Raw genomic sequence first — 9,832 nt, 5'->3', positions numbered from 1 at the left:
GCCGTCACAATGAGCCCTGACGCCCAAAGGGCATTGCAGACATTTTGACGCATAAGCCGCCGCAATAGCGTCCACTTTCCATCTGGATAGGCTCTGTTTCGAGGCGGCGGGACCCTTGGTGAGCCCTCCAAACGAAAAGAAAAAATGTTCCGAGCGCCTGGAAGGGATGGAGCGCGTAATGTAAACCCTCAGCACCCTGACCGGGCAGAGGAGATAACATCACTCTCACTGTCGGATGCAGGCAGAGCCGATAGGGAAATGACCTGTGCTCTGAATGGAGGTAATTTTAGGAACATGTCCGTGTCTAGGTTTGAGGATGACTTTTGAGTCATTCGGTCCGAACTCTAGACACGCAGCGCTGACAGACAGCGCGTGTAAGTCCCCCACACGTTTGACTGATGACAGCGCGATCAGGAAAACAGTTTTGAGTGACAGGTATTTTAGATCCGCAGAGGCTACAGGTTCAAAGGGGTATGCTTTCAGGGCCTCGAGGACCAAGGAAAGATACCATATAGGAACAGACGGGGGGCGCGGAGGATTCATCCTCCTAGCTCCTCTAAGGAAGTGGAAGACAAGCTCGTTCCTTCCTAATGACTAGGGTTGGGTACCGAAACTCGGTGCCAATAGGGAACCGGTTCCGACGTAAACGGTACTAACCAGACCGAATAAAAATGAAGATTTCGGTGCCTGACTTTTACCGCCCCCTGGTGTTCCGGCGTCAACTTGCGTGACGTCAGAGCCACTACTCCCACACTTGTTGAACTGATAGCGAGGGGATTAAGATGCCGAAGGCAAAACGCTCCAAAGTTTGGCTGCATTTCACATACAATGCAGCAGACTCTGCGACATGTAACAAATGTCTTAAATCAACAGCATGCAAGGGAGGTAACACTTCCAATTTAATGAAACATCTGACGAAATATGGAGTGTACTTAAAAGCCGAACAATGCACCGTTTTTGACAACCTACGAGACGCAGAGGCAAGCACGTCAACAACAGCAGCCAGCGTTGACCTCACCGCCGGACAAATTGAAGAGAGTCCCACTCCCAGCTCTGCCAGTGTGGTGGTGGACACAAATGATGAAAACAGCAGCCGTTCCTCTTCGGGTAAGTCTAGTAATTTAATGCCAACTGCAAATCTTGCATATCAAGTAGTATAGCAAACACCGTTGCCATTCAACGGTGTGACAACGTGTGCAAATGTTTTTTTCAAAATGTTAAACACCTCTTTATACAAGGCTATACTGTGTGTGTTGAATATTTCTGCTCAGTGTAAAAGTTATAGATATTATTATCAGATATTTCTCTGCTTAAAGTAAAAGTCATAATATGTGAAGACAAAATGTTGATCTTATTTTACATCAGTATTAAACGACGCAATTTTTCATTAAATCAGAAACGTTGTTGTTCAAGGCTACAGCCTACTCAATCCGAGGCAAATCCTATTTATCGAGTGGGAGGGGGAAGTGGGGAAGAATTGTTATGAGCTGTTGAGCAGAATAGGCTACTAGTAGTAGTAACCTGAAGAGTTGGGTGTATATTATTTTATTATAAACAATTTTGATAGTAATATTTTTATTTCTGGCTTTCAAGTTACAACAGTGACTCCTTTCACCATGGCTAAGAAGGCTGCACTAACCAAAGAGAAGGTGCAGAAAATCCACAGGGCAGTCAACAAATTTGTGGTGATGGGGCTTCATCAATTTTCCACGGTGGAATCTCCATCTTTCAGGTGAAAATGTGGGCTATATATTAAAATAGAATTTCCTTGATGCATGTGAATGCCACCTCTGTACCATGAAGAAATTCTGTGTACAAAACTAATAGATATCATATTTAATTTTTTATAAAGGGAGATGAGCACTGCCCTCAATCATAGATACCAACCACCATCCAGGGATGACATGTCCAACACGTACATAACCGCGTGGTATTCCGTTATAAAACATAATGTCATCCAGGAGCTGGCGCAGGTCAGCAAAATTGCAATTACTTGCGATGGATGGACCAGCGTGGCACAGGACCACTATCTAACAGTGACTGTCCATTACATTTACAAAGGCAGCATCCAGCAGAAAGTGCTAAGCACTGAAGCAGTTTATGAGTCCCAGACAGGGCCAGAGGTGGCACAGGAAATCCACAACATTCTTGAGGAGTTCAAGTTGACTGGAAAAGTCATAGCTGCCACAGTAGACAACGCTTACAACATGGATGCCCTGAGAAACTTGAACTTTTTAAAAGTTGGGGGCTTTGCCCACACACTCAACCTGGCAGCACAGAAGGTGTATGGCATCCAAGCTGTGACTAGGTGGTGTGCAAAGATTCGTGCAGTGGTGGTGTGGCTGAAGTGCTCCACTATGAGCAAAACTGTCCTGAGAGAGAAACAGCAACTCCTCAGTAAATAGCATATAAATAATTATAAATACAACTTGAAAAGTAATACTTTTAAATATAAGCAATTCTTTACTGTAAATCAAATGTCTGTGCTTTAGATTTGCCAGAGCACAATGTTATCCTGGATGTGAGGACTCGCTGGAATTCTCTATACCTCATGGTGGAGCGGTTTGTGGAGCAGTTCCCTGCAATCCAGGCAGCTTGCCTCGATCAAAGGCTAAGGAGGCCAATGGAGAGGGACAGGTGAGGTGATGGACAAGAGGGTCACTGGCAACAATATAAATTTACCTTTTGTTCTTAACAATATTGTTTATTTTCGGCAGACTAGAAAGGCTTACAGAGAGTGATTTCGAGAAGGCAGAGGAATTCATGAAATGCATGAAAATATTGTACACCTCAACCCTCTGTGTGTCAAGTGACAAGTCCCCCACATGCAGCCAAATCATCCCAATCCTCACAAAGCTGGAGGCACACTATTCAACCTCCGATGATGACAATGTCTTTGTGGCTGCTATAAACGAGAAGGTCTGGGGAGATCTCGAAAAAAAAAAAGATACCAGGTACTATCCATTTGCATGTTCACAAATAAAAAAGATACCAGGTACTATCCATTTGCATGTTCACAAATAAAAAAGGCAAACTACACCATTTTCATTATTAGACACTAAACCATGTTTTCATTACAGGATCAAGACATTCAGAACTTCCTTCGGGAGGCCACATTGATGGACCCTTTCTTTAAAGGCTGGCTGGAAGTTGGTGTTGCAGAAGCCTGGGATAGGCTTGAGAAAGCAGTGATTGACAATGCCACGGCAGCTCAGGTATTTTACTGCATGTTTGTTAGAGACAGTGTACTGATTGCTCAACTTTTTTCATATGCACTGTCCATCCATGCCCATGTAACAGTTTCTGTAATTAAGTATTGTTTAATGCTGTTTTATGGGCACTCTGTTTGTGTCTACAGCTTCCAATAAAGGAGGACCCTCATCAGACTGAGGCAGGTGAGGAGGAGGACCAAGCAGGCAGACGTGGAAGTTCAAACATATACTATCTATCTACTGTGTGTACAATGAATAAAAAATTTTTTGTGCTATACTGAACTTGTTGTATGTACAAGATGTCAGCCTTGGAGCAGTTGTTTGAGGATGAAGACCGAGAACTTCATACAACGAGTCAGACCACAAGAAGTGCCCTCTCCATCACAGAGCAGGTCCAGAAAGAGATAGAGATCTACAAAGGCCTGGCAGCCATCCCACCTGGACAAGACCCTGTGGCCTGGTGGGGGTGGGGGTTTTGGGGGGGTAAGAGGGATACCCTCCCTAATTTGTCTGTCCTGTCAGAGGTGTACTTGTGTGTGCAGGCCTCATCAACCCCCTCTGAGAGGGTTTTCTCATGTGCTGGGCATGCTATCAGGAAAGATGCTGTCAGGAAAGTCAGGAAAGATGGCGTATATTGTCAGAGAAGGCCAATATGGTGATTTTCCTGCAGAAGAATAGTTAAAAACTGTTGTAAAGTGTCCTCACCACCAGTCACAAAAGCTTCTTTAAATGTGCAATACTGTTGTGTAATATCTTGTTCTATATTTGTTTCTATTTTAATATTTATGGTGTTGCTCTGTTCAGTTCAGGTCATTAGGAAGAGAAAGTGGAGATTAGATTACCCTGGTAGCAATCTCCAGTATTGTTACATTGTTATTTGTTTGATACAATATTGTTTTATTTGATATTATGTAAATGTGAATTTTTATTTTATATTGGTTTATTTATTATTACCATATGTGACTTGTATTTATATTGTTTAAAGATTTAAGTTAATATTGTGTCCAGTTTGGCCCTGTAAATAAAAGGGTATTATTTTTTGACATAGTGTGTGCGGTTTCGTTTTCCTAAGTACCGTTTCAAGAACCGTTTAAGCACCGGAACCGTTTAAAAAATACAGAGTAGGAACTGGTATCGAATAAAACCCAACCGATACCCAACCCTACTAATGACTGGCCGTGCGTCGATACTGAGAACGCTGCAATGGCCCCCACATATACTTTAAGCGTGGAGGGGGACCTCCCTTGTCCAACAGCTCTTGAAGGAAACTAAGCAACCGCGAGACCCCACACCTTCGTGGGTCCAGGTTTTTTGTCAGCGCACCATTCAGGGAACACAGACCATTTAGACGCGTAAAGCCTTCTGGTAGAAGGAGCTCTAGACTGCGTGATTGTGTTCATTACTGCGTCTGGCAGGACAACGGGTATACGTTGATTAACCATACATGCAGAGACCAGCGCTCTGGATGGGGATGCCAGATCGAGCCGCGAGCCTGAGAGAGGAGATCTGCCCTCCCCGGAATTGGCCACGGGGCTGTCTGTGACAGCGGCTGTCTGTGCTGTCCACTGACTAGAGCGCCCAGCAAACGACGTCGTTACGCCACTGTGTACGTCGCCATACATCTTAGCTAGAAACGCTTGCAAACCTACAACATTACTTTGGGATTATTTCTAACTCGTGAACCAAAAAGGCTTTAAAAACTATTGAAATATGTAAGTCTTTTAACCTCTTCCTTAGATACGTAATCTTTTCTGATTAATTATGTAACCCTGTCTTGTGTCTTTTTTTCTTAACATTTATTTGTTCTATATTGTTGTTTTTTTCTTCTTTGCTTACATTTTTTTTTAAATATAAAAAACTAGAAACGCTTGCGCCAACTTCAAGCATAACAATTACAATGGCGGACTACATCGTGTTTCTGCAAATGTTTCTCCTGGCTTTGCGATCCTATATTATGGTCAGAAAAGATGTTTAGAACACATCTAAACCTGCCCCCAGCCCCCGACGTAAGCATGACGTGGTAAAAGAGCGGTTCTAGTCCAGCAAAGAGTTGGTGCCGCTTTGGAACCAGTTTTCCTGGTCGAGAACCGGTTCTTTGGCTGGCGAAACTGGTTCGCGCGCAGGCACCGGCTCCGAACCGGCTCTCAAAATGCTTTGGTGGAAAAGGGGTAATAATCACTCCCCGCTGGTACCAGTCGGCTGCTAACCAGGGCTGCAGAGCTGTAATGCAGCTCTGAGTCACTCTGATCCGCTCGCAGCCGGCCCCCCGAGCTCGGTGAGACACACGAGCGGCCAGCCAGCGTTGCAGAGGGCGCATGCGCAGCAAACCCAGCTGAAGTACCGCAGCAGCTGAAGCCATGTAGCCCAGCATCCTCTGGAATGTCTTCAGAGGAGCGGTACTGCCCTTCTGGAAAGACGCGGCCAGTCGCTGAACATGGCGCGCGCGCTGTGTTGATAAGTGAGCCGTCATGGCCACAGAGTCCAGTTCTATTCCTAAAAAGGAAATTGACTGGCTGGGCAGTAATGAGCTCTTGGTCCAGTTGACCGTGAGACCCATGCTTTCCAGATGACTGAGGAGCGCAGCTCTGTGAGATAATATTTCTGTCTCTGACTACACCAGAATCAGCCAGTCGACCAGATAGTTCAAAATTCGTATGCCCTTATTTCTCAAGGGGGCGAGAGCCGCATCCATGCACTTCGTGAATGTATGGGGTGCTGAAGACAGGCCGCAGGACGGTGTATTGATAAACCTGATCGTCGAAGGCGAATCTCAAGAATGGCCTATGACAGGGTATTATCGGAATCTGAAAATAGGCATCTTTCAGATCGAGAGAGATAAACCAGTCCCTCAGGGGAACGTGTGCGAGGAGTTGTCTGGTCGTAAGCATTCTGAACGTTCTTTTCAAGCGAGCTTTGTTAAGATGCCTCAGATCCAAAATAGGTCTGAGAGCCAATCCTTCGTGGGCACGAGAAGATAACAGCTGTAAAAGCCTGACTCTCTCAGAGAAGGCGGTACCGGTTCTATGGCCCCTTTGCACAACAGCTTTGCTATTTCTGAGCGGAGTAGATGTGCTACTTCCGCATTCACTGTCGTCGCGGTCCGTGCTTGAAAGCGTGGGGGGCGGCGAGCGAATTGTAATGCATAGCCCTGTCTTATTGTGCTTAGCACCCATTCTGATACCCCGGGAATCGCTTCCCATGCTTTTATATGTGCAACTAGGGGCAGAATGGTCTCCGGGTTCTGATCGCTGCGCTGCGCGGGCTTGAGAAACTGAACCGGAGGGATGGGCGCAGCACGCGCGCTCTCTGTGCTTGAAAACTGCGGCTCACTGACAGCTGTAGCAGGCTGTTTCATATGTAGCGTCCCGATTGCTGTGAAAGGGGAGCGACTTGCGATCACTTCGTGATGAGCGGGCGGCGCCATGGGTGGCGTGCATGTTAGTAAGCGTGGGCGCTCATGAGCGGGCACGGGACTTACATTCATAACCTGAGCAATAAGGGGCTGCACTTTGTGACGCGTGATAGGCGCCGTGGGCGAAGTGCATGTCAGTAAGCACGAGCGCTTCTGAGCGGGCACGAGACTTACGTTTATAAACCGGCTGATATGAGGCTGCACATTGTGATGTGTGAGCGGCGCCGTGGGCGAGGCGCATGTCAGTAAGCGTGAGCGTCTGTGAGCGGGCACGAGACTTTTGATCATAACCTGACAGATATGAGGCTGCACATTGTCATGTGCGATCGGCGTTGTGGGCGAAGTTCATGTCAGTAAGCGTGAGCGCTTGCGAGCGGGCACGAGACTTACAACCTGCTTGATATGAGGCTGACATGGCAGTGTAATAGAGCGGGCAGAGGATAGATGTGGGCACAGACACGTGGGCACATCTCCTACAGTTAACACTCGAGCGGCATTTGCCAGCTTTGTGAGAGTGGGCTCTGTAAGTGACACGGGAAGTGCTGTGTTTGTGTGTAGGGGTGAGCACTGGGACGTGGACACCTTCTCTACACTTAAGACACCATCTGCATGAGCACAATGTATCCCGGCGCGCGTGCGCCCTTGATGCTTGAGTTCGGCGGCTCGCTGACAGTGGTGATGGGCTGCTGCACAAAGGATGACCCGATTGCTATGAATGGGGAGCGCTTTGTGATTACTTTGTAATGCGCGAACAGCGCCTTGGGCAAAGCGTTTAGTAGTAAGCGTGAGAGCTCGTGAGCGGGCACGGGACTTAAATTCGTATGTGACGCCCCGATCGCTTGGGATGGGGGAAGTTTTGTAGACGCGCAAGCAAGGTGTTTATTAGTGAGCGGGCAAGCGATTTACACTCATATGCAATGACCCGATCGCTTGGATGGGGAGCGTTTCGTGATAATCTTGTGGCACGCAAGTGGCGCGTGAATCGTGTGTCCGTAAGCGAGGGCGCTCGTGAGTGGGCACGGGACTTGCATACATATGTGACGCTCCGATCGCTTGGATGGGGGACGTCTGTGACAGCACTGAGACATGCGAGCGGCACTCGGGGCGAGGTGTTTGCATATGAGTCGACACTCATATGCAATGACCCGATTGCTTGGATGGGGAGTGCTTTGTGATAACCTCGTGACGCGCGAGTGGCGCGTGAAGTGCGTGTCAGTAAGCGTGAGCCCTGGTGAGCGGGCACAGGACTTACATACATAGCCTGATCGATATGAGGCTGAATTGGCCGTGTGACAGAGCGGGCAGAGAGTAGACGTGAGCACGGACTCGTGGGCACGTGTCCTACATTTAACACTCGAGCGGCACCTACCAGCTTCAAGAGAGTGGGCTCTGTGAGTGACACAGGAAGTATTGTGCTTGTGTGTAGGGTTGAACACTGAGATGTGGGCACTTTTTCTACACATAAAACACAATCGGCGTGAGCCGGATAACCAGACATTATACTCTTTATGAGATGTCTCTGGGTTGCCGTGAAGACGAAGGTTGCGTGCAGGCGAGCGGGTCGTATTACCGGCTCGTTGGCTGCTGAATGTACCACTGCAGTAGCCTGTTCGAAGGGGACTGACAGGGAGAGGAACTTTGACGGTGGTCCGGGCGCGGTGGTAGTCAGCCGTCTTTTCCCTCTTGCTTTTGACGGGAGAGCAGACTTTGAGCACCATCTCGCGGAGGGCAGACAAAAGTGCACTGCAACCGCCTTCTCCACCGGGGGAATAGAGTTGTATCCTTTCTCGGCGGCGCCGTCCACTTGGAAGCCTCCGAGCCCCGCGTATATACGCTAAGCCACGCCTATTCTGGCGGGCTAGGACGCGTTAAGGGCGTGAGCGCCCTTCATTGGACGTGACGGCACGCCGGGCTCACTGGTAGGCTGCTGCAGTTGCCGCAGGGCAGCCAATGAGCACGCTAGACAGCCTGCTAGATACAAAATTAAGGATAATTTTTGGCTTCAATATCTCGAGAAGATGAATCTTTCCCATAGCGTAAGCTAAACTTACGCAATACGAGAGAACCTCTCATAAGAGAACTATTAATTTGGAGTACGTATTAGAAGACATAAGGTCTGGTCACATTTATGGATAGCAGGGATTAATTGACGATGCCTTTTAAATTACAAGTCCTAATTTGAATTTGTTAACAGAATGTAGTTAAAATTTAAATGTAAGAAAATGTAATTTCAAAGATATTTATAAAACAAAATTTTAAGTAGATAAAGCAAAGCCTGTCAGGACAGATAACTAGATAGGTATGTAGTTATGTCAATGTGATTAACCTCATAAATATGCAAATAAGAACGGGTTTACAAATGTACAGTGGGATTCTCAATAACCCAGGAGTAAATGCTATCCCAGGATAAATTATTAACAGTGTGAAACATGGCACAACATAACCCAGGGTTAAGAACGGCAACGAAAAGCCCATAAAAGTCAAGTGTGCTCACAAGAGATGTAAGTGACCTCTGAACTCAGCGCTTTAGGGCAGGAAATTAACTCTGACCTTACATTATAATGTCTGTCCAGATCTGCAGAATGCGAGGTTCATCCCCTTAGTGCAAAGATGGACATGCTCACATGGAGGGGACATTAATATTATCAGCTCCCCTTATAAAAGAGTCACTTCCACTGTATAGAGGTCAAAGGTGAGGAACTATTTGACTGGTTCTGTGACGTTCACTATAGCATGTGAAAGCGTAGCATGTTTGGCCCATGTATTTACACTAGTGTTAGAGGCAGTGATGTCTTCCATTAATCAGCCTTGCTTCCTCCATTAGACATCATCTAAATTATCACATAATGGAGCTTTGGCAACTGCACTCAGTGGAATGCAGTAATAATTGAGTGCATAACAACAACGTATTGAAATGACAATAATTCAAGCTGACACACCACAATGACTCGTACTTAGCAAAGTATAACTCTCCCCCATAGCTCTTCAGAAGCTCCTCGAAACATAAAAACGAGCTGAGAATGAGCCAAAACACAAAAACGGCTGAGAATGAGCCATGTTTATGTCAATATTGTGCTTAGAATGTATAGCCCACCCCCCTCCCCCCTAAACAAACTGCCTTGAACTACTATATAATTATAGGACAGTTAGAAATTCTTGCAGACTGGCCACATCCTCAACCATCCTTAACTTTGGCAGACTGTTTTAT

General features: G+C 46.7%; 1 protein-coding gene across 1 annotated transcript; it reads left to right on the top strand.

Moving 5' to 3' along the window:
• The first annotated feature begins 761 nt into the window (after positions 1 to 761).
• On the top strand, positions 762 to 2,641 carry LOC143696688 (zinc finger BED domain-containing protein 4-like). Its single transcript, XM_077220720.1, has 4 exons — positions 762 to 1,107; positions 1,603 to 1,732; positions 1,853 to 2,397; positions 2,493 to 2,641. Exons 1-4 carry the CDS (start codon positions 783 to 785, stop codon positions 2,639 to 2,641), a joined length of 1,149 nt encoding a protein of 382 aa, XP_077076835.1. The 5' UTR covers positions 762 to 782.
• The last annotated feature ends 7,191 nt before the right edge of the window (positions 2,642 to 9,832 follow it).

This window comes from Siphateles boraxobius, unplaced genomic scaffold (genome assembly GCF_051911475.1).
Source record: "Siphateles boraxobius isolate OS27281-9 unplaced genomic scaffold, OSU_SipBor_1 1, whole genome shotgun sequence".
Taxonomy (NCBI): Eukaryota; Metazoa; Chordata; class Actinopteri; order Cypriniformes; family Leuciscidae; genus Siphateles; species Siphateles boraxobius.
This window is presented reverse-complemented; position numbering and strand designations above follow the sequence as displayed.

Bases quoted from the DNA above. Each gene is read 5' to 3' on its own strand.
- LOC143696688 (XM_077220720.1), top strand. From the start codon at position 783: ATGCCGAAGGCAAAACGCTCCAAAGTTTGGCTGCATTTCACATACAAT. The intron at 1,108-1,602 runs GTAAGTCTAGTA...AAGTTACAACAG, and splicing joins CAGCAGCCGTTCCTCTTCGG to TGACTCCTTTCACCATGGCT. The intron at 1,733-1,852 runs GTGAAAATGTGG...TTTTTTATAAAG, and splicing joins GTGGAATCTCCATCTTTCAG to GGAGATGAGCACTGCCCTCA.